General features: G+C 44.0%; 1 protein-coding gene across 6 annotated transcripts in view; it reads right to left on the reverse strand.

The window, feature by feature from the left end:
* SUF4 (zinc finger (C2H2 type) family protein) overlaps positions 1–22,705 on the reverse strand; it is a 42,018-nt gene extending 19,313 nt beyond the window's left edge. For 2 of the 6 annotated variants that reach the window (XM_086521741.1, XM_086521742.1), the window contains exon 1: positions 22,335–22,703. In XM_086521741.1, the coding sequence (XP_086377867.1) occupies positions 22,335–22,528 (194 nt within the window). In that variant the 5' untranslated portion in view covers positions 22,529–22,703. Of the gene's footprint in view, positions 1–22,334 lie in introns of all 6 variants that reach the window. The other 4 variants (XM_086521743.1, XM_086521739.1, XM_086521738.1 and 1 more) reach the window with 4 other exon arrangements.
* Between the last annotated feature and the right edge of the window lie 2,951 nt (positions 22,706–25,656).

A 25,656-nucleotide genomic window follows, 5' to 3' on the forward strand; every position in this document is an offset into this window, starting at 1 on the left:
CTTTACCTTTCTTCGTATCGTTATGTGCCAAAATCTGTTCAGGAACAAGGATCTCCTCGTTTTCTTCCACTTCGGGTTGCTCATCAGGCTCCCCATCATCAGGCACATCACCCTTAACAGGGTTCAAGAGACTCACATGCAATGCATTATGAATCCTCCAAGTATCTGGCAGTTTCAATCGGAAGGAGACATCATTTATCTTGTCAGTGATCTGGAAAGGTCCGTAGTATCGCATACCAAGCTTTGGAAAAAGCCTCTCCTTTCCCTTTTTCTTTCGTGGGCGTGCCTTCTCAAAAGTAAGAGCACCCAATCATCCTCCTTCATTTCAAGACGCGACGATGGCGATCTGATGCCTTTTTCTGTCGTTCTTGAGACTCCTGCAAAGTCTCGCGAACCTTGGCAAAAGCCGTATCCAAATCTCGTGAATATTCATCCGCTTCAAATTTCTAATCTTTCGTGCTCAGGAAGGATGGAACCTTCGCAGCAGTTTCAACAATCTCTCATGGTGTCTTCCCCGTCGAAGAGTGTATCGTGTTATTGTAGGCAAATTCCACCAAAGGTAAGTTCTTTTCCCATTGAGTCTTCTGATGCGAGATACAAGACTTCAATAAATCTAAAATCACTGAATTGGCAATCTAAGATTGCCCGTCAGTCTGCAAGTGGAACGATGACGAGAACTGCAACCGCGTGCCAATGTTCTCCCAAATTGCCTTCCAAAACAAACTCAGAAATCTGGGGTCTCTGTCGGAGACAATCGTCTCAGGCGTGCCATGTAATCGGAAAATCATCGTGATCATTCTGTATTCCCGGGAGATCAAAAAAAATGAAATCCATTTCAATATTTTCCAAGGGGCGGGTGGGTATGGGTAAAGGCTGTAACAATCCCTGTGCCTTATGCCTGTCAAACTTGACCTTCTGGCATACCAAGCAACTGCGCACAAACACTTCCACATCCTTCTTCAGTCTCCGCCAAAAGAAATCTCTCTACCCCTTTCATGGTGGTAGCAATGCCCAGGTGACCCGTAAAAGGTGGACAGTGGCAATCAGTCATAACCTTTTCCCTCAACGGCTGTGTAACGCACAACATAGTCTTTTTCATCAAGTAGCCTTCCCGAAGGGAGTATCCAGCTACTGTCTCCCCATCTCGTATCCGTGTGAAAATATCTGGAAAATTGGTATTTGTGGCACACTGATCGACCATATCCTCGAAGCTCCTACGATGTATCGCGGAAATAGCCAGAACCAACGGTTTTCGAGACAAAGCATCTGCCACCACATTTTTCTGTCCCTGCACATGGACAATCTAGAAGTGGAACTGTGACAAGATGTTCACCCACCGCATCTGCTTTTCCGAAAGCTGCTTCTATGACAAGAAGTAGCGCAAACTCTGATGGTCTGTAAAGACAGTAAAATCCGCACCGAGTAGGTAATGCCACCACTGAGTAAGAGCGTGGATAACCGCCAAAAGCTCTTTCCCATAGATCTGTGCTGTCATCTCCGGCCTAGAGAACAAACGGCTCTCGTAAGCTATGACATGGCCTTCTTGCATCAAGACCGCACCTAGACTACGACCACAAGCATCACAAAATACTTCAAATGACTTCTGCAAGTCCGGCAAAGTCAAAATAGGTCCAGTAGTCAATTTCTCTTTCAACGTCTGAGAGGCAGTCACCTCTGGGGGTCCCCACGAAAAAGGTACTCCTTTCTGTGTCAAGATATGCAAAGGGAAAGCAACCTCTGCAAACTTTCGTATGAACCGCTTGTAGTACGAACACAGTCCCAAGAAGCTTCTAACTTCATGGACATTCCTCAAGTTTGACCAATCACGGATAGTCTCTATCTTGGCTGGATCCATTTGCACTCCTGCTGTATGGTGACACAATGTGTCCCAAAAAGTGTATCTCTGGTAGGAAAAATTCACTTTTCTTTGCATTAATCACTAACTTGTGATCTCGTAATGCCTGAAAGACCTGAAGCAGATGATCTCTGTGTTCTGCCTCATTCTTGGAGAAAACAATGATGTCGTCAAAGAAAGTGCCAACAAATAGCCTGTACTCTCGAGAAATCCTATCCATCATCCGGTTAAATGTCGCAGGAGCATTGGTTAAGCCAAAAGGCATCACCAAAAACTCAAATAACCCAAAAGTCGTCCGAAAGCTGTCTTGTAGACGTCTCCCGGTGCTATTCTGATTTGATGATATCCACTCTTCAAGTCAATCCTGCTAAAGCACGAGGATCCCTGTCGAGTATATCATCGATCCTAGGAATCGGAAATCTGTTCTTGATGGTGATTTCGTTGAGAGTGCTATAATCGATGCACATTCTCCAAGATCCGTCTTTCTTCAAAACCAACAACACTGGAGAGCAATACGGTGAAGTGCTAGGCTAGACAAGACCCTTTTCCAAGAGGTCTTTCACTGAGTTCATAATCTTTTCATTCTGTACTCGGCTCACACGATAAGGTGGCCGATTCGGTGGCGTGCTTCCAGATATCAGATCAATGGTATGATCTTCAGGCCCTCTCAAAAGCAATCGGCATGAGCGTGGAGAAAAAAAAAAATCTTGGCGTTCTTTTCTTCAGGTCAAAACATATTCAACCTTTATCCATCGTTCAGTTCTCCCAAAAGAATGAGTAAGAAAACTGAAGTTCATCAAGTACAATCTCTAAGCCCTTCATTTATCAAAGTCGCTTTCTCGGCCCGGTAGTCAACCACGGCGTAGTTCTTGTGGTACCAAGGGATCCAGAGTAGAACGTCACTCGCGTGCCTTGAACGCCCCCGTCATTGCAAACGAAGTTTGCCAATGCTCGGTGTAATGGCAACATCCCATCCGGGTGCCAGTTGAACTACCTCCGCCTGTGGCGTCAGTCTGTCGGGCGTAGTTCCAAATCGAGCCGCCAATTCCAAGTGAAAAGAAGTTGGCCTTGGCTCCTTCAAAAGAGCTTCTTGATCCTTCGCTTTGCCCCAAAAGCGGCAAAGTTTGTACTTTCATTCATTAGATTCGGTGCAAGTCCCACGCCATGTGATACCAGTTCTACTTTTCTATCTGCCTTTTTTGCCACATTCCTCAACTGCTCTCAAACTCTTAGGCCTGTCGTCGTCTTTATCATTCTGTTCTTTCTGTGCCTTTTTAGGGCACTTCGCGGAGATATATCCAGTTTCCCCGCATCCAAAGCACTTCCCCTCTCTGATGAAGCCAGCTCTCTCCTCAGGAGTAAGCTTGGGTCGTGCATCCTTTTTTATCTCTGGGTTGCTCTTTTTCATTCTACTTTCATTCCGAGAAGTCTGTTCGGCTCGTTGTGTCGTGGCCTCATCTGTGGGGTAGGTCAGACTGCCAGAGTGAATGGCAAAGCCCCGCTTCGCATGACTCATCAACTCCTGAATAGAAGCTCACTTCTGTTCCAAGCAGTGATCTCGGATCTCTGTAGGTAGACCCAAGGTAAACCGCTCAATCTGTTCTCTAAACGAGATCTTCTTTAATGAAGAGGCGGGTAGAAAAGAGCTCCAGAATCTTTCACAATAAGAATTCACTATATCTTTCTTGGTCATCCGAAGATGGTTCCAAGCAGCTCGTACATCTCGTTCAAACTCTTGAGTCAACCAAGAAGAAATAAAAAGCCTCTTGAATTTCAGCCATGTAACTGGCACAGTCTTGCTTAATAGAAGCGTGGACCACCAAGTATGAGCATTCCCCTTAAAGTAAGAGGCAGCTCTCCGAATCTTGGAGTGCTCTGAATAGTGTCCTCCCGCGAAAGTGATGTCAAAGACACAGCCTTCGAAGCATCTGAGTCTCCTGAAAAGTATCAAACTTGATCGAGTGGCCACCTTCCTTAACCTGTCGGACTTTCTTGCTTTTATCTTCGAGAAAGTCATACTGGTGGGCTTTGTAAAAATTCTTCTTGTTCGCATAAAACTTTCCGTCATCGGAATCTGAGCTATCTGTAGACGAGTCCTTAGTAGAACTGTCAGTCTCTGGGCGAGATGTAGCCTTCTTTGCCTTTTTCTTGCCCTTTCCGAAGCTTTGTGTCTTGCTTCGCTTTTTGCTTTTTCTGTCTTCTTCGCTCTAATCCGAGGAGCTAGAAGAACTGTCAGAAGAAGAAGAAGAAGAACTGGGTACTCCTTCAAATCGAACACGCTTCTTCCGTTTCTTTGCCTTGTCAAATGTCAACCGACGACCCAAATATCCCGGGAAGTCAGTGCCTTTCTTCTGCTTTTTGCCGTGCTTTTTGGCTTTCTTTTGCGTGTCAAAAAGCTGAGCAATCCGTGCATCAACCACGTTCTCCAGTTCCTTCTCCGTATATTTCTTGGAGGCAGAAGGCTTCTTGAGAGCGGGTTTCGAGAGTGGTGTTGTGGTTCTCTGCCACTCCATCTGTACCTCTTCCAAAGAGGTCTGGTTCATATATTTTGCCATCTTCGGATCCTTGGCAAAATTGAGCATCATCTTTGTTGCATCGCCGATCAACTGGCGACGCTCTATCTCTCGCCGCTCCGCCTAAGTAGGCCAAGGCGGGCCATACTCTCTGCCTGAATCTTCGTTGTGATCCCAGCCCGCATCTCCAGATGCAGAGGGAGTCGACTGATCATTGCCTGAAGCCATAGGTGCCGCGGAAAAAAAATTCGGGGATCGGATTTCCCGTAGAAGAGAAATCGGCCGTGCTCTGATACCACCGTAACAGACTTGGACACTCCAAGTCAAGAATCAACCGCGACAGCACCAAATAACCACTTCAAAACAATTCACAGATCACAATAGATTTGCACTGGCCCGGCGGAGTTCCGTGCCTAGAGATATTGGCCCCAAAGACTGGCGCCCCTTTCGGTATTTCTTTTTATATTAATCAATCATCAAAGTACAAGAGAGCGGTTAGGGTTTCACTCTCAGACTCTGCGTCCAGAGCAATCTGAGAAGTGAGGCCCTCACCACTAATTTAAAGGTTACAAGGGATGCCCAAAAGCAGAGCCCCAAAAGCTTTTAAAATCAAAAGCATCAGTTCTCTCTCTCTCTTAGAGAGTCTTTTCTCTTTTTTTTTTTAAAAAAGCAAAAGCAAAATTCGCGTCGCTCATCATTTTCCAAAAAATAATAATAATAATAATAATCCGTCTCCGCGATTTCTGGAATTTAGGGTTTGCAGGAATTTTAGGGTTTCTGGCAGAAATTAGGGTTTCTGTTGTCCGCCACGTCATCACTTTGTGACATACACTCCCCAGTGTCTACACCAAGCGGACATTGGTTGTGCTCTTGTGCGATCAGAAGGTCTACTCCAAAGTGCCTGGACATGCACGTCCTACGTACAGGCTCACAAGGGAGCCAAAACACTTCCTAGGTTGTCCCGAACCCTTAGAATAGGAATTAGCTGGTCCACATGCACATAAGGTTAGATGTGCATGTGACATCCCCTCCTTTTCAAGGTGAGGTACTGGTACCGAACTACTTGGCTTTCGTGTAGTCTGTCAACAACTCAGGATAATATGTGAAGAATCGCCATCGACCCACACTGCCTCGTAGGTGCCTCGGTCCTTGAACTTCAAAAAGTATTGTCGCGCTTGTTCCTTTTTGCCATGAAAATCGCCATTGACCCACACTGCCTCGTAGGTGCCTCGGTCCTTGAACTTCAAAAAGTATTGTCGTTTTCTAGACTTTGGGACTGTGTCTTGAGAGAGACTATGGGACTCCGTACTTTATCCTCTTTCAAAACATGAGTGAGAGATCAATGACAAAGACAGAATATTCTTCTCACAACGAATAACCACGAGGAAGGCACCTTTGACTGCAAGAGAGAAAGTGTTTTCTTTCCAATTAACTTGTGGATCAAAATATTTAAACCACTTCATGCCAGAAATTGTATCACATCCAGACAGAGCAGAAACAACGAACTTGAGACGAAACCCTATGTTTTGAACTAAGGCTGTCACATTATGACATTTATGCGCAGGTGATGAGTGCATGCCAGAAGCAAATCTAGAGATCACAATGGGAATCGGAATAGCTTCTAACAGTGAGAAATTCACAAGAGAATCACTAATCGCATCATGAATGCTGTCGGAATCATACAAGATCATAATACGCTGACCATAACACTTCATAAGAGACTCATCTAGCTGATCATTAGAAACTTGGGACACATTAGTTACTTGGTGAGCCAAAGGCTCTTTTCCGCCTATCTGATCGCACAGGCCACCACGTGGCCACTTCTCACTGGCACGCTAGCAAAAAGCAAGCTCAAAAACCCGACTTGGTCCCCGCTTAATAATAATAAAAAACGCCGCCTGGTCCCACAAAAACGCCGCAAGTACAGCGTTGCAGGTTCTCCAGAAGCAGTTCGCACACAGACTCCAGCGCAGTTCGCAGCCCACAAGCAGCTCGGACAGCTCGCAGGTTTGGTGATTCGACTCCAGATTATGCCAATTGGTCATCGATTGAAATCTGATATAGTAGAATAGACCTCTGCGGCTTGATCGCACGAAATATCTGATCATTGAGAGTATATCTTCTGTTTCGCACGAAATAACTCCACTGGAAGCGATCATCATAGTATGCAAGTAACTCCACTGGTTTCAGAGGTGAGACCTACATGCTACCAATTGTTGGCGCTTGGGCATAAGGAGAAATGTAGCCGCAGGGAATGTTGATGGGAGTAGGAGCGACAAGTTTGAGAGCGGGGGAGCCAACCAGCCGGGTATGGGGGAAGCTATGGCGGAAGCTCCATGTGTAGCAGTTGTTTCTTGACAAAAAGGTGCAAACTAAATTTAACCAGACATTAGAGGAAGCTCTTGCAAGGCGTTTTCCTGGCTGCAAGCGCTTCTATATCCTTCCAAGTTTTTGGTGAGCCCAAGGCTCTCTATCCGCAAGCACAGGCCACCACGCGGCACGATTAATTTTTTTTCTAAAAAAAACTAGTGATACTGTGAAACCGAAACGAAACGAAAAGCAACGCCATGAAAAGCTTATTTTTGGCGTTGATTGTTGATGGCCTACGTAAATTGCCACTTGATTTTCCTTTATCGCTCGACCAGGTTAGCCATCAGCCCTCATCCCAACGTAAATCAACCCTCAACCTGCAAGGTCCTATGGTTGCAAATCAAGTTGCAAGCTCGAAGTGACGATAGTGTGGTGCATGCTCGGGATAAGCTTGTTGAGCAAATTAGGCCGATTAACATCTTGTGACAACAGATCAAGAGGTATGGGTTCAGGTCATATCCAAATGTAATCACCTATGCTTGCATCTTTAATGCATGTGGCAATTTGGAAAACTCCCAAGAAGAGCAGGGAGGACAGGAAGCTGTGGGTTGTTTTCATCAGATGCAAAGTAATGGGATTTCACCGTATTCCCAACAAGGACAGGGACAGGAAGCTATGGGATGTTTTTATCAGATGCAAAGCGAGGGCATTTCTCCATATGTAATCACCTATGCTTGCATCTTGAAGGCTTGTGGCACTTTTGTACACCAAAAGGAGGCTTGAAGGGGCGGAGGGAAGATCCTAAAAGCGTCACCAGTTTGGTGTGCATGGAACAACGGCAAATCCATTGTCGAATCCAGGAAAGAAGCAACATTTTCTGCACAACACAAGCATAATATTTTTTTGATTGGACTAAACGCCCGTGCTAAAAATAAGAATTCTTACAAAATGAGCAAGATACACATTGAGCCCACTATTCACATGTTTAGGGAGTACATTGGTGAGTATGTATGCCAAATGTGGTACCCTCACGAAAGTACAAGAATTACTTTATGAGCTTCCTTTCCAAAATGTCATTACTTCGAACGCCTTGATTGCATGATATGCTCAACATGGCTCTGGCAAGGAAGCACACTGGATGCAAAGGAAAGGCCTCTCTCCAAATGTAACTACGGCCTTACACAAGTCATTGACATGGGTAAGAGAATTCACAGTGAGAATGCTAGCCGGTCTGCTGTCACGCGTCCCGAGGAGTGGGGACGACGGACGGAGCTCAAATGGATTTTTAGTGTAAAAAAGAGGATGTATATTTATCTCTTAATGGGTGTTTTGTGTCTGGCAGGGAGGACATATATTCACAATAGTGGACATTTCAATTGCACAAGCGGACTCCATCTCGACAACACTACAAGGTTCGTTATCTGTATCCAACACCCCATGACTATGCGTTTGCTTGGCTCAGCACATAAACACTACGGGGCAGGGCACGGCTTCCGTTTCTTATAATTTTTGGAGAGACCACAGTGCCAACTCTCCACCATACTTTTGTATGGCACCTCTGCATGACGTGCACTGTATACTTTGCAGTTTTAGTTTGTGGCGTTTCATTGCAAGAGGATATGTTTAACTATTCACATTGCTTTTTTGTAGCTTGAATCAAACATTGTTCTTCGACTTGCACAATTGGATGACATTCGTACATGATTATCAGGTTAGTAGTATAGTTCGATTTTTAAACTCTATTTATGGTTTCTATATTTTTTGAGTTTGTGAAAGCTTCAATTTAGCCATATGTTTTCCTCACGAGTGCATGCTCAATTTCGATTATCGTATCTATTTACCAAATAGACATACATTTCTTTTCGCACAGTTTGGCAATTCAACCTATATATTGTAATAAAGGAAAATTGACTACGATTGATTGAGATAAGATGGGTGTCTCAAAGATGGTTCCACGGTTTAGAGACTAAACGGTCTCATTATTACTAGATTGAATGGTGCAATCTGCAAACAACTACCAAACTAGGTTAACTTGCAACCCTTTTGCTCTATTCAATTACCCTCTTTAGTAGCCCAATGTCCTATATGGAGCACTATGGGACACAACTTGCTTCTTTCCAATGCTCATCAAGTTCCAAACTGAGCTATTATTGGTGCTTATCAATTGGTTCCACTCATTTTCTTGAGTCACCACAACAAAACCCAAGGCGACAGCAATCACAACCAGCTAACCAACTAACCAGTTGCGCTCCAAAATCCATCAGATTATGTGCGGCAAAGGCCCACCAAGCAAGACTAGTTTTCTCATTGATGATACTAACAAAAGATGTGGATTCTGTAGGATCTTTTGTGGGTTCTTTTGATGCTTCCTTAGGACAATCTCTTTTCATGTGACCTTTAGCCTTACATTGGAAAATCTTCCTTCCTTTCCATACTCGGTTTGTTCTTCAAGACTTAACCAACCTCCAATTCCTTTATTATCATTATCGAGTGAAGAGTGTTGTGCCCTAGGTATAGTGAAAGCCTTAGAAGAGGAAGAATTACAGTTGTTCTTACCATTATGTTGGTCCTGAGGGGTACTTGACTTGTTCTTCTTCAGCTTACCTTTGTTGTGCTTCATTTCTTGCGCGAGAGCGATTTTGACGACGTCATTGTAGTCCTTTAGGTCGAAGACTTGCACATCGTATTTGATGTACTCGTCCAAACCAAAGAGGAAAGCCTCCTTGTGATCCTCATCCGACTTACAAAATTGAACGCCAATGTGCAAAATACGGTTAGAAAAAGACATAACGGGAGTTCCATTTTGCTTGAGACCTCACCAATCTTCTTTCAACCGATCAAGGTCTTGCAATGGCATAAAACGAGTCGTGAGCTTGTCTTGGAAATCGATCCAACTATAAGACAGTAGTGGCCCACCTGTGGTATGCTTAAGATGCTCAGCCACCTGTGCCTCTTGCAAGCTTGACACACTATCGTTATTGTTTTCCTTGTTAGTCGCAAAGTAAGCATTAAATTGACGCAACCAAGAATAAATCACAGAAGCATACATCTTACCATCATACTTACTGACAGTCAACTTCTCAATGACTCAATTGTTGGAGTCATCGTCTCTACCTAGGCTACGTGATGACTCGTCGGCCTCCTTGAGTGGCTTGCTCTTCGAGGATAGCATTTGGAGGACCAACTCTTGCATGCATTTGTCTCGCTACGTCTCACGCTCTAGCTCCATAGCTGCCCTCTTTTCTTCTGCGGCTATGCGTTGAGCTTCGCGTGCTTGCTTACGCTCTAGCTCCATAGCTGCTCTCTTTCTGTCGGCTTGCTATGCGTTGAGCTTCGCGCGCTAGCTCACGCTCTAGCTCCATAGCTGCCCATTGAGCCTCTTGTTGTAGCATCATCTCCATCATGGACTTCATCAAAGTCCCCATAGAATTTGGTGCAATCCGTGGTGTACGTGGAAACAGAGGAGGATATAGAGACAATCCTCCTGGTGTGGAGATTTCTTCTCCTCCAATTCCACTCTCATCGTCTTCATGCAAAGTATCCATTCCACTTTTGATGACAACCATACACTGAGTACTTGGGTACTTGGGGTACTTGAGGTACTTGGGTTCTTGGGGTACTTGGGATACTGCTTGGGGTACTTGGGTACTTGGGATACTTGGGTTTTTGGGATACTTGAGGTACTTGGGTTCTTGGGGTACTTGGGGTACTGCTTGCAATTTGCGTTTAAGAAGGCTTTTCTCTTACCCAAGCTCAACTCCTTCCTGCGGATGAACCCCTTGGCGGCCTTGCACTCACACCAAGGTTGCTTCTTCCCACCTCACGTCGATTGGCTTGCCACAATGTGCAACGTCCGCTCTCAATGAGTGGAAAAGAGGAACAAGGGGGGTGTTACCATACATATGTGGTAGTGATGTGTGTGAACACACTTAGGACCGTCGGGGCATTTTTTCCCTCACTAGGAGGTTTTTTCCCTGTTCATTATATATACGCCCATCACTCTAGGGCTATCTCATCTTTCATTGTGCACTAAGCAATGCATACTCTCTGTAGCGTACCTTGAGCTTCTTCGTCTTCTCCAAGCTGTGCGTCTTTCCTTGCAACCCTATTTCCAACAATTGGTATCAAAGCACGTTGCGTCCTCCCGGGCTTAGTCAGGCTGGCATCGCCAGCTCGCTTTCTCAAATTTCAGTGAGCCTTGGTGAGCATCAGCAAGTTGACAAATACTTTGGGAAAGCTCGTAGAACTGAGTTTGCTCAGATTTTCCATTCTGGCTCATCTCGGCCTCCATTTCCACTATAAGTATTGCGCGGGCAATTTCATCATTTTGTGCATAATTTTTGCCAGTGTCATTTTCTACATAACAAGTCCCTTACAGTCTTCTTCGAGTTGTACTGTTGGAAACACTTCGTCTAGGAATTCTGGTGAAAAGGGAAAAAAGATGCGTTGCTATTATAGTAAAGCTAATGACCACTTGATTAAGTAGTGTCCTAAGTGGCAAAAGAGACTAAGAAGAAAGAGGTTGGTTCCACTACAAGTGCAACAATTGTAAAGTCTTCTACGAAAGGAGATTGTGATGCTGATGTAGATGCAAAATGGGCATTTAGTGCTGAGTATACTTATTATCCTTCTATCCATGATGCATGTATGTCAATTGTTGCAGATGCTCATGTGTGGTACTTTGACAGTGGTGCTACAAAGCACATTACCTCACATCGTGACTTGTTTACCTCTCTCGAGGATGTCCCTCATGGGAATTCAATCACTTGTGCCAACAATGCCTCTTATCAAGGGAGTTGGAAAGATTGTGCTAACTACTACTGTAACAGAATTGGCACACTCCAAGTCAAGAATCAACCGCGACAGCACCAAATAACCACTTCAAAACAAGTCACAGATCACAATAGATGTACACGGGCCCGGCGGAGTTCCGTGCCTAGAGATATTGGCCCCAAAGATTGGCGCCCCTTTCGGTATTTCTTTTTATATTAATCAATCATCAAAGTACAAGAGAGCGATTAGGGTTTCACTCTCAGACTCTGCGTCCAGATGCTCTGAGAAGTGAGGCCCTCACCACTAATTTAAAGGTTACAAGGGATGCCCAAAAGCAGAGCCCCAAAAGCTTTTAAAATAAAAAGTATCATTTCTCTCTCTCTTAAGAGAGTCTTTTTCTCTTTTTTTTACAAAAAAACAAAATTCGCGTCGCTCATCATTTTCCCAAAAAAAAAAAATCCGCGATTTTCAAAAATTAGGGTTTCTGTTGTCCGCTACGCCATCACTTTGTGACATACCCCCCTCTTGAAAGCATTGTAATCGACCGCGATTACGCCTGCAAAACCGACAAAAGCCATAAACCGTCTTAGCAGACACTCACTCTTAGTACCTACGTACTAGGAACACACATCTAGCACATGTACAAAATCGACAGTCACAACACACGACATCACAGGACATCACATGACATTCAACATTCATTCGGATCTTAGACCATGATTTATCGGCAATGTAGCTAGCAATCACATCTAGGTCCAATCGGGACCTCATCGATGTCCGATTGACTAACCCCTATTGCAACCATGTCTATTCGAGATCAAGTGGACCAAAATGCTGCAGTCATTTCGTCTATCAGTTCCTGCACTCACAAGAAGTCAAGAACAAATCAGTATCATAATCAGGAATTCCATTTCATAAAGTCATCCAGCAGAATACTGTCAGCTCTCAGTATCCCTGAAGCTCAAAGAGACATCAGTGACTTTAGTATCAAAATCGAGGCATCTGTTGACAAAGGAGCGAAGTAACTCCCCTCTTGTGCATCCCACTGCACCAGATCTTCGGCCAAGCTGAGTTTCTGGGTTCCGTTTGGAGTAGACTATGCTAAACCAAAACATCGAGGTAAAGTTTCACAATCCGAGGAGTATCTGCTAGGTCCTCCTCCTCCATCCACTTCGCATCAAATGCAGGAAAGTTCTTGAACTAAACCAAGAACCGCCTTCGGACTTTACCTTTCTTCGTATCGTTATGTGCCAAAATCTGTTCAGGAACAAGGATCTCCTCGTCTTCTTCCACTTCGGGTTGCTCATCAGGCTCCCCATCATCAGGCACATCACCCTTAACAGGGTTCAGAGACTCACATGCAATGCATTATGAATCCTCCAAGTATCTGGCAGTTTCAATCGGAAGGAGACATCATTTATCTTGTCAGTGATATGGAAAGGTCCGTAGTATCGCATACCAAGCTTTGGAAAAGCCTCTCCTTTCCCTTTTTCTTTCGTGGGCGTGCCTTCTCAAAAGTAAGAGCACCCAATCATCCTCCTTCATTTCAAGACGCGACGATGGCGATATGATGCCTTTTTCTGTCGTTCTTGAGACTCCTGCAAAGTCTCGCGAACCTTGGCAAAAGCCGTATCCAAATCTCGCGAATATTCATCCGCTTCAAATATCTAATCTTTCGTGCTCAGGAAGGATGGAACCTTCGCAGCAGTTTCAACAATCTCACATGGCGTCTTCCCCGTCAAAGAGTGTATCATGTTATTGTAGGCAAATTCCACCAAAGGTAAGTTCTTTTCCCATTGAGACTTCAATAAATCTATAATCACTGAATTGGCAATCTCAAATTGCCCGTCAATCTGCAAGTGGAACGATGACGAGAACTGCAACCGCGTGCCAATGTTCTCCCAAATTGTCTTCCTAAACAAACTCATAAATCTGGGGTCTCTGTTGGAGACAATCGTCTCAGGCGTGCCATGTAATCGGAAAATCATCGTGATCTTTCTGTGTTCTCAGGAGATCAAAAATGAAATCCATTGCAATACTTTCCCAGGGGTGGGTGGGTACGGGTAAAGGCTGTAACAATCCCTATGCCTTGCTTGTCAAACTTGACCTTTTGGCATACCAAGCAACTGCGCACAAACTCTTCCACATCCTTTTTGAGTCTCGGCCCAAAGAAGTATTTCCCTACCCCCTTCGCAATGTCGCGGTGACCTGCAAAAGGTGGACAGTGGCATTCAGTCATAACCTTTTCCCTCAATGGCTGTGTAACGCACAACATAGTCTTTTTCATCAAGTAGCCTTCCCGAAGGGAGTATCCAGCTACTCTCTCCCCATCCCGTATCCGTGTGAAAATATCTGCAAAATCTGTATCTGTGGCATACTGATCGACCATATCCTCGAAGCTCCTATGATGTATCGCGGAAATAGCCAGAACCAACGGTTTCCGAGACAAAGCATCTGCCTCCACATTCTTCTGTCCCTGCACATGGACAATCTGGAAGTGGAACTGTGACAAGATGTTCGCCCACCGCATCTGCTTTTCCGAAACTGCTTCTGTGACAAGAAGTAGCGCAAACTTTGATGGTCTGTAAAGACAGTAAAATCCGCTCCGAGTAGGTAATGCCGCCACTAAGTAAGAGCATGCATAACCGCCAAAAGCTCTATCTCATAGATCTGTGCTGTCATCTCCGGCCTAGAGAACAAACGGCTCTCGTAAGCTATGACATGGCCTTCTTGCATCAAGACCAGACCCAGTCTACGACCACAAGCATCACAATATACTTCAAATGACTTCTGCAAGTACGGCAAAGTCAAATCTGGTCCTGTAGTCAATTTCTCTTTCAATGTCCGAAAGGCAGTCACCTCTGTGGGTCCCCACGAAAAAGGTACTCCTTTCTGTGTCAAGGTAGACAAAGGGAAAGCAACCTCTGCAAACTTTCGTATGAACCGCTTGTAGTACGAACACAGTCCCAAGAAGCTTCTAACTTCATGGACATTCCTCAAATCGGGCCAATCACGCATAGTCTCTATCTTGGTCGGATCCATTTGCACTCCTGCTGTCTGGTGACACAATGTGTCCCAAAAAGTGTATCTCTAGTAGGAAAAATTCACTTTTCTTTGCATTAATCACTAACGTGTGATCTCGTAATGCCTGAAAGACTTGAAGCAGATGATCTCTGTGTTCTAGCTCATTCTTGGAGGAAACAATGATGTCGTCAAAGAAAGTGCCAACAAATAGCCTGTACTCTCGAAAAATCCTGTCCATCATCCGGTTAAATGTCGCAGGAGCATTGGTTAAGCCAAAAGGCATCACCAAAAACTCAAATAACCCAAAAGTCGTCCGAAAAGCTGTCTTGTAGACATCTCTTGGCGCTATCCTGATCTGATGATATCCACTCTTCAAGTCAATCCTGCTAAAGCACGAGGATCCCTGTAACCTGTCAAGTATATCATCCATCCTAGGAATCGAAAATCTGTTTTTGATGGTGATTTGTTGAGAGCTCTATAATCGATGCACATTCTCCAAGTCTGTCTTTCTTCAAAACCAACAACACTGGAGAGCAATACGATGAAGTACTAGGCTAGACAAGACTCTTTTCCAAGAGGTCTTTCACTGGGCTCATAATCTTTTCATTCTGTACTCGGCTCACACGGTAAGGTGGCCAATTCGGTGGCGTGCTTCCAGATATCAGATCAATGGTTTGATCATTGATCTTCAGGCCCTCTGAAAAGCAATCGGCATGAGTGTGGAGAAAAATCTTGGCGATCTTTTGATTAGGTCAAAACATGTTCAACCTTTATCCATCGTTCAGTTCTCTCCCAAAAGAATGAGTAAGAAACTGAAGTTCATCAAGTACAATCTCTAAGCCCTTCATTTATCAAAGTCGCTTTCTCGGCCCAGTAGTCAACCACGGCGTAGTTCTTGTGGTACCAAGGGATTCTGAGTAGAACGTCACTCGCGTGCCCTGAACACCCCTCTCATTGCAAACGAAGTTTGCCAATGCTCGGTGTAATGGCAAAGCCCATCCGGGTGTCAGTCGAACTACCTCCACCTGTGGCGTTAGTCTGTCGGGCGTAATTCCAAATGAAGCCGCCAATTCCAAGTGAAAAGAAGTTGGCCTTGGCTCCTTCAAAAGAGCTTCCTGATCCTTCACTTTGCCCCAAAAGCGACAAAGTTTGTACTTTCATTCATTAGATTCGGTGCAGGTCCCACGCCATGTGGTACGAGTTCTACTTTTCTATCTACCTTTTCTGCCACGCTCCTCAGCTACTCTCGAACTCTCAGGCCTGTAGTCGTCTTTATCATTCTGTTCTTTCTGTGCCTTTTTAGGGCACTTCGCGGAGATATGTCCATGTTCCCCGCATCCAAAGCACTTCCCCTCTCTGATGAAGCCAGCTCTCTCCTTAGGAGTAAGCTAGGGTCGTGCATCATTTTTCTCTTGGTTGCTCTTTTTTCTTTCTACTTTCATTCCCAGAAGTATGTTCGGCTCGTTGTGTCATGGCCTCATCTGTGGAGTAGGTCAGATTGCCAGAGTGAATGGCAAAGCCCCGCTTCGCATGACTTATCAACTCCTGAATAGAAGCTGACTTCTGTTCCAAGCAGTGATCTCGGATCTCTGTAGGTAGACCCAAGGTAAACTGCTCAATCTGTTCTCTGAACGAGATCTTCTTGAATGAAGAGGCGGGTAGAAAAGAGCTCCAGAATCTTTCACAATAAGAATTCACTGTATCGCTCTTGGTCATCCGGAGATGGTTCCAAGCAGCTCGTATATCTCGCTCAAACTCTTGAGTCAACCAAGAAGAAATAAAAAGCCTCTTGAATTTCAGCCATGTAACTGGCACAGTCTTGCTTAATAGAAGCGTGGACCACCAAGTACGAGCATTCCCCTTGAAGTAAGAGGCAGCTCTCCGAATCTTGGAGTGCTCTGAATAGCGTCCTCCCGCAAAAGCGATGTCAAACTGCTGTATAAAAGACAAAGCCTTCGAAGCATCTGAGTATCCTGAAAAGTATCAAACTTGATCGAGTGGCCACCTTCCTTAAACTCTCGGACTTTCTTGCTTTTATCTTCGAGAAAGTCATACTGGTGGGCTTTGTAAAAATTCTTCTTGTTCGCATAAAACTTTCCGTCATCAGAATCTGGGCTGTTTGTAGACGAGTCCTCAATAGAACTGTCAGTCTCTGGGCGAGATGTAGCCTTTTTCTTACCCTTTCCGAAGCTTTGTTTCTTGCTTCGCTTTTTGCTTTTTCTGTCTTCTTCGCTCGAATCCGAGGAGCTAGAAGAACTGTCAGAAGAAGAAGAAGAAGAAGAAGAGCTGGGTAGGTCTTCAAACTTGACGCGCTTCTTCAATTTCTTTGCCTTGTCAAATGTCGACCGACGACCCAAATATCCCGGGAAGTCAGTGCCTTTCTTCTGCTTTTTGCCGTGCTTTTTGGCTTTCTTTTGCGTGTCAAAAAGCTGAGCAATCCGTGCATCAACCACGTTCTCCAGTTCCTTCTCCGTATATTTTCTTGGAGGCAGAAGGTTTCTTGAGCGCGGGTTTCGGGAGTGGTGTTGTGGTTCTCTGCCACTCCATCTGTACCTCTTCCAAAGAGGTCTGGTTCATATATTTTGCCATCTTCGGGTCCTTGGCAAAATTGAGCATCATATTTGTTGCATCGCCAATCAATTGACGACGCTCCATCTCTCTTTGCTCCGCCTGAGTAGGCCGAGGCGGGCCATACTCTGTCTGAATCTTCGTTGTGATCCTAGCCCGCATCTCCAGATGCAAAGGGAATCGACTGATCATTGCCTGAAGCCATAGGTGCCACGGAAAAAAAAATTCGGGGATCGGATTTCCCGTAGAAGAGAAATCGACCGTGCTCTGATACTACTGTAACAGACTTGGCACACTCCAAGTCAAGAATCAACCGCGACAGCACCAAATAACCACTTCAAAACAAGTCACAGATCACAATAGATGTACACTGGCCCGACGGAGTTTCGTGCCTAGAGATATTGACCCCAAAGACTGGCGCCCCTTTCGGTATTTCTTTTTATATTAATCAATCATCAAAGTACAAGAGAGCGGTTAGGGTTTCACTCTCAGACTCTGCGTCGAGATGCTCTGAGAAGTGAGGCCCTCACCACTAATTTAAAGGTTACAAGGGATGCCCAAAAGCAGAGCCCCAAAAGCTTTTAAAATAAAAAGCATCAGTTCTCTCTCTCTCTTAGAGAGTCTGTTTCTCTTTTTTTTATAAAAAAAACAAAATTCGCGTCGCTCATCATTTTTCCCAAAAAAAAAAAATCCGCGATTTCCGAAAATTAGGGTTTTTGGCAAAAATTAGGGTTTGCAGGAATTTCAGGGTTTTTGGTAGAAATTAGGGTTTCTGTTGTCCGCCACATCATCACTTTGTGACAACTACGAATGGCAATTCTTTCACACTTGTTGATGCACTTTATGTACCTGGGATCAAGAAGAACCTTTTGTCTGTATCAATACTTACTAGACTTGGTCTTGTTGTCAAATTTGTGGATGACAGATGTACAGTTCATGATCAATTTTGGTGATAAAATTGTTGCATCTCGTGTCGTGGGATGTATAAGCTCACTTTATATGACAAGTGTGGGTAGAATTTTGCAAATGCAATTGTGGATTCAAAGGCTATTTCAAATGCAAAACTTTGGCATGCACGTTTTGGGCATCTGAATTTTGCAAGTTTGCTGCGTTTACAGAAAATATGATATGGTTGCTTCTTTGCCGCCTCTTGAAGCACATGTGAAGCATATATTTGTAAAGGCTGTATTTTGGGTATGATGCAACGTTCAAAGTTTCCAAAGGATGGTTCAGTAAGGGTTGCAGCTTGTGCATAGTGATGTTTGTGGGCCCATGCAAACTTCATCCTTGGGCAATTACCTTTACTTCGTGACTTTCATTGATGATTACTCCGAGCATACATAGGTGTATCCGCTTAAAGCTAAGTCCGAAGTGTTTATGTGCTTCAAGCAATTTTTGGCTATGATAGAAAATGTCTCTAAATGTACTATGGGCACCCTCCCTTCCGATCGAGGGGGGAAGTATTATGTCTCATGAATTTAATGCATTTCTCGCTAGTCGTGGGATAAAACACCAATGCACAGTGCCGTATATACCTCAGCAAAAGAGTGTTGCTGAAAATAAAAACACGTCGTACGGAGATGGCATTATGTATGGTCAAGAGTCAAGCTTGCGACATGCGTTTTTACTTGAGGTTATCATGTGAACTCCTTATGTACTTAACAGGTGTCCTACGAAAGCTTCGCAATCTATGACTCCATATGAAGCATGGCATAATAAAAACTGTCACAAATTGCTGACGTGTCAAGCCACTAAAGAACGGAGCCAACCTTCACATCTCGGAAGAGGGACCTTAACCCTAAAAAGAAGCAACAGAAGAAGTAAAAGTTCCACCAACTTTTGGGACCTTGTCCGATGGGGCCCAGAGGACATAAAGGCATTAAAATAATGTTGGACCCACACACACACACACAAGAAAAAAGAACAGAAAAAAAAGAAAAAGAAAAAACTGATGACCTGGTAACTAATACGGATCTCTGGATTTCGTGTTGATCGATGACGTGGCAACCTGTACGGATTTTCGCTTTTTGCGTTGGCTTGCTCACGTAGCAACCTGTAAGGATTTCCATGATTTACACAGGCAGCTTTTGAGCACCTACTTCTGGACCAGATGCTTTTGAGATTACTGCTTTTCATATAACTGCTTTTGAGGCCAAGGGCCTTTAAATATATGCAGAGGGTTCGTTCTCTGGCATGCTTTGGTGAGGAGGTGCAAAGTGTCATTACCGGCATTGTACTGAGTTTTAAGTAATATAAAGATATACCGAAAGGGACGCCAAGGTTTGGGGCCATTACTCTCTGGGGTGGAATCCGTCACTCCGTGTTGCATGTGCTCTCTCTTTTTTTTTAGTCCAATTGTTTTTGAAGTGCTAAAGTCCGTCCAGTCTGTTCTTTTTTATCGGCGCGTGGTATCCGTCTTGTGACAGTGGTATCAGAGCATCAGGTGTGTGCTTTTCTGAAGCATACCGGTCCTACAAAAGAGGAGACAAAGCAAACCGGCGCTTCCAAAAGGCTACTCGAATTTTATTTGAAGAATCTTCGTGCTTCGACCCCAAACTTATTAGCGACTCCCACCCTTACTTCATCGCGCATCGGACGCGCTCCCGTCTTCACCGCTGTCTTACAGAGCATACGCCATAAAAAAATCCAAGACATGACGTTCATTGATTCAGCAGAATATTTGCAGTTTCTTCTCGATGAGCTTCGCGACATTCTTTGACGGCTTCCTCAACAAAATCTTCTAACGCTACAAACTTTTCAACAATTTTTGAATTCAATGTTACCCCCTTTGATGCCCCAAGTGGTACCTCCTCCGGCACCAGAAAATACGAGAGCTTCCAACCAGCAACCTTCCCACCCGTCTACCCGTCTATTCCGATCAGGGGAGTCTTCAGGAATATGGTGCAGCCATCTGACCTGATCCAGTGCAACCACCATTGCCCCAACCACCGCCACCAGGCTACAACGGTTGGAGCCCATATGGATACCCTTATTATCCATTCTCGAGATACGCGCCTAACAAACCCAAAAATTTCAAGGATGAAGGCACGACAGTCAAATTTTCACTTTTTCCATAGTGTGAGATCGGAAGAAAGCATTGGAACCCTATTTCCAACAAGGAGGTTAGACAAGCCCTTCTTTTCTAGGTTACCTGTCACTTCAAAAACACGGATTAGAGAGATAACACGCCCAAGTGGTCTTGTGTTACATGCAATCTCAAACAAGCAAAAAAATTTATGCAGTTCTTTATTGCTTGATTGCCCTTAAGACAGAGCGATGAAGACGAGAGCGCGCCCAATGCGCAATGGACTAAGGGTGGGAGTGGCTAACAAGTCCGGGACAGAGACTCGAAGACTCTTGGACAAAATGAATCTAAGAGATTCTTTAGATTCTTTGCTTGATTGATGATACCGAACATTGCGGAAGAGCTCTGGTACCAATGTTATATATAACGGAAGTGATTGATGGTGTGTGCTCAAGATGAGTGCTCACTACGTACTCAAGGTTCCTTTTACTGAATGAAAGAGATCCTTTTACTTCATGAGAGATGTGCAAAGACTAGAGAGGAGAAAGTGATAGTGTGAGTAAAGGTTCTGTGAGTGATAGAGAGACAGAGAGACAGAGAGAAGACTGACACTAGATGGGGTCCCATACCCCCATCCAAGGGCCCCCTCTCTACCCCTAGAGAGATGTTTGCTTTATAGAGAAATATTTGCTTTAGATTGCACAAATGCTGATACAATGATCCTAAATTTGGGGATATTGATAAGTACTTGCTATAGCTGCTTGGTGTTGCGAGGCTATAAGCTGAATGTTGAAGACGCTACTGCTTCTGACTAAAATCTGCTACATAATGGCAATAAGAGCTGAATCTGCTAGCTGGTGACAGAGGATTGGAAATTATGGGAACTTCTAGTACTGGAGGATACTCTCCTACTCCTTCTTGCCTTGAAGTGATTCCCTTGGGGTCACTTATATAGCACTGGCAAGCTGGGTCGAGCAGTGCAAGGAATTGACCTCCACAACCTTGGAAAAAATGGCTCCCATGTCACTTACTAATAAGTTGAGACCCTACTGATAAGAGGTGTGTCGTATGCAGTTGAACCTAGGCTTGGTACTACTGGGAACACTCCCAAGTGCCACACAAAGCGGACATTGGTTGTGCTCTTGTGCAATCAAAGAGTATGCAGATATTCTAAAGTGCCTAGGCATGCACGTCCTGCATACAAAAACACTTCCTAAGTTCCGAGACTATCTCAAACCCTAGAAATAGGAATTAGCTTGTTCACATACACAAAGGGTTAGATGTGCACGTGACATGCATCCATGTCATAAAATCTATGTGACTAATCCCAAAGTAAGATGCAATCCTCTTGTGCAATAACATTGACAAAGATGGAGGATGGACCCAATCATCCTCCCCCATGAAAACCAAAGAAGGTGCCTAGAAGTAGCCCACATGTGACCATACTCTTAGTTATCATCCAATTAGACGACCACCATCTTCTGTGAAAAGACCTTAAAACCCATGATGCTCTATACATCCATCAAAGTTTGCTCTATCAACACATCTATGATTCTAATCTATGACACGAAACACAAAAGCACGGCATGTAAAAGAACAGATAAAGAATAAGAAACATCTTATGTATTTCTAAACTGAAAAGGGAGAAAAACACAAAATTTACTTTGAAATGCTTAAGGCTTAGGCTGAAGAAGGCTTATTTATTGAAAATACTGAACTTTAGAGACAATCACAACAAGGATAAGCCAGCACAAAGACTTGATCCTACGTTTCGGACTCCATATGACATACAAACAAAACTCTTATCCTTATGTAGGTTGAATAGTCTACTACCTACTCACCCACAAGCGGCAAAACATAACCACCCACAAGGTGCAGGTTTATATAGAGTAACTCACAATTAGAACATACTCTGTAAAACCAAGCATTTCTCCTTCCTTGCTCATAAAAACCATCAAAAGTAGCATCCATCCATAGTAAAAATGAAGACTAATGTGATTCTACAAGCTGTGTCTTCTCACTATTTCTTCCATACATGCAACACAGAAATCACACATCCAACGGTACGATTCCCATGGACATATCCTGGTAGAAATAATCAAAAAGCAGAGTGTTTGCATGTTAGTATCCTAATACTAATAACACGTCGGCCTTATATAAAAAAAAAAATATGTAGAGCAATCAGGAAGCAGGGAAGGCAGGCCTCAGGCTTACCTTGCATATTAGAATATAAACAAAAAAAAAGCAGAGCAAGAAGGAGGCGTACTTGGTGATTGTCTGCTTGTGCACCTGCAGGACATGGATGACAAGCCCACCTGCAGTAGAAAGCTTCTTGTGACAAACAGTACATTTAAAATGCTTTGCCTTCTGATGTTGAATCAAAATCTTCTCATCATCGAACTCGCGATCGCAATAGAAACACCAGACCTTGGGAGGTGCCTTCTTCTTCTTCTTTCCCATTCTATCGCTGGCTGCCTCCCCTTACCACGCTGTGGATCTGCCTTCTGCCTTGAAAACGTGCCTTGCTCCGTGTCCCTAGGAGCTCTGATTCGCCATCACACCTGCCTTAGGGTTTCCCGCAAAGGTCCGACGTTCTGCAAAGAACGTAGCAAGTAATCGTGTTGAAAATCTTATACCTTCCTTATTGGATTTTGTCGTTTAATTTTATTTGCCTAAACGATTTTTGGCGAGCCCAAGAATTTAAGTAAGGTTGTGAGCCTGCGGAAGAGTATTGTTGTCCACGATGTTCGCAGCTCATTGGAGCAAAATGAGAAAGGTCTTGTTTCTGGACCCACCAGAACATGGGCAAGCCCCGCCCTCAGAAGAGAAGCTTTGCCCACCATAAATCACGTGCAACCAAGGTTGATCTTGAATCCTATGGCTCATGAGCGTTACACCAACTACTGTGCTACAACCCATTGAATGGAGTTCAGGGCATTGAATTTCTACATCCACTCCTTACGAACAGCAGCACAGGGGCAAGTGATAGGAGCTCGCTCTATTGTCAGGCTCGTCTAAACACGGCCTAAGGACTATGTGATGGAGAACTTTATAAGTCTGGTCGTTGTACTCTCACACTCGATGGCCATCTATTCCCTTTATGTGGCCCACTCAACGACCGTGCTTGCTCCATGTTCTGTCACATTCGGCAGTGGCCATGGACGACAGAGGCTCGCTTGGCAGCCATGTCACGTCCGAAGTGGAGTTAATTCTCTCCAATGGATCACCCTCGCCCATCCCTACCCTTAGAGCAAAGCAAGCTAGTAGCTTTAGTGAAGACCACCGCCTTGTGTGCCTCGCCAAGCGAATAAGAAGAGCAAGATATAGCTTGAGTGCATGGTAAGGTTGTTCCACGTCAGCCTTGTCCATTGGTAATGTGTGACATAGGCCTAAGTTCAAAAGTGATTATGTGTTCTCTGTGTGATTTTTTCTCAACTCAAAACAATGATGAATTTTCCAAGGGTTATGTGTTTATGTGTTAAGTGTTGTCTCTTCTTATCTCAAAGAAAGCATGATGGATTTTTTAAGATTCTTTCCCATTCGTAGCTTTCTTTGTGTAGATGTAATGTGATCAATGTAGGTCCACCTATATCTTAAAGACCTCATGAAAGCATCTAACTCATGATACCATTCTATTACTGCTTGGTTCAAAGCTTAAAGGATTCTCTTTAGCTTTTACTCCAAACTCTATTCGCCTTTCCTCAACAAACCCTTTGGGTATGAATGTAAATGTCATCACGAAGATCCAATGTAAGAACATTTTTTTACATCCATTGGACCAACTCTATGTTCCTTTGCAGCCAAGGCAAGTATTGTCCACCACTGCAAAGGAAACAACTACTTCAAAATCTATAATTTTTTCTTGAAAGCTTTGACAAATCAATCCAACTTGTACTTAGGCTTAGCATCATTGGGTGTGAAATGCAAATTGTAGACCCATTTACAAGGCATAACATCATTCACTTATGGCACATATACTAAGTCCCAAGTCTATTCTTCTACAAAGTCTAACTTCATAGAATTCTCCCATTTTAGCTTTTCATCCTGCAACATAACCTCATCATAGTGAGAGGGCTCTCACAATCTTACAACAAATTAGAGTCTAGGCTTAGCACAAACTGTTTAGGTAGTTTTAAGACTCTAGATAGGAGAATCGAGGCGGATGTGCAAGCAACAATGAAGTGCAACTATGGTTCCCACAAAGCCATGGTAACATGGTTTATGTCTCTTCATGTATTTGTGTTTATCTTTTGACTTCAGAGCGTTTACAGGACACCAAAAATGTGGACTTCAAAAGGGGAAAGTGCTTTCAATGGCTTCCTTGCAGCTGGATGGGAAACTAAGGTGGTCAACCACTAGGAAGATAGAATCAAGTGCTCTGTAGTTGCTAACAATTTGGTGTTCAGATACCATATTGCAAAGCAAAGCTTGTCAATGGTCTTTCCCAATAGAAGATGGAAGTTGTCCATGGGAGAATGGGAGGCACTAGACTTTGCTGCTAGAGAATCAGTTGACCTGCAAATATGCCTCCACGACGATGGAGTGCACGCCATTGCAGTGAATAATGGCTCGCACCTCAGTCACCTTCGCAAGTATCTTAATCTCAAATATACCTTGCCCAAGCAACATCTCTTTGTAATCAATGAAAAGGTTGTTCGCTTCAAAAAAGAGAAGAGCTTTCTCTGTGAGAACATTTCGTTTTTGCTATATGTGAGAACATTCCATTTTTGCTATGTATTTTATAAAAGCTTGTAGTTGACAGGGATTTTGCTCCCATTAATACATACGGTGTGTAATGGAAATGGCCTATGAACTTTGAGAGTAGTGGAATTTGGGAAATTAGAGGAAGCGCTTTTGTGAGATTACTTTGAGTGCATAGAGGGTGAACTTAATTGATGGTAGCAACATAAACATAGTACTTAGTTAACTTGGCATGAACAAACTTTTGCGAGAGAGAGAGTTAGAGAACATGACAACACTTGAGGACCGGATTCATGTGGAGCCGGTCCCCCCTCCAAATAGGCATTTGTATTGTAGATTCTCCCATCAAGAGAGACTTGGTACAATACAATCTTTGTGTTCCTTGTGACCTAAGTGATGCCAAGAAGATGGAAAGCTTCATGCATCACGAGCATAACATAAACTTTGCAAAAGCATTAACTATCCCAAGACTCAGTCCCAAGGCCTCAAGCACCTTCGAAGGTGGAGAGAGCTAGCAGGGAATGAGGGTAGGGAAGAGGAAGAAGAAACATTCCATAGGAGAAATAAATAGTTCCTCACTTATCATCACTCTTCTTGCTAGCATACATAACAGCATAGTAATGAAGATGGAGAAGATGGCAAGCTTAAGCATTGAAGCATGGCTCTTGGTTGGATTTGCATTCCATAGCCAAGAGTGTTGGTGTAGGCTCTCAACTTCTCTATTAGCTTGGAGAAGGAGATGGAGCTCTTGCACCTTGCACTTTGCACTTCGCACAACGAGAGTGTGTGTGGGAGAGTACACCCCCCAAGCAGCCCCCCTTCTTGCTTTGGTCGACCCCCCCTTGTAGCTCATGCTTGAAGCTCATTGGACCCCTCCAGGCCTAGCC

Source organism: Adiantum capillus-veneris, chromosome 10, assembly GCF_014529385.1.
Source record: "Adiantum capillus-veneris isolate H3 chromosome 10, ASM1452938v2, whole genome shotgun sequence".
Lineage (NCBI taxonomy): Eukaryota > Viridiplantae > Streptophyta > Polypodiopsida > Polypodiales > Pteridaceae > Adiantum > Adiantum capillus-veneris.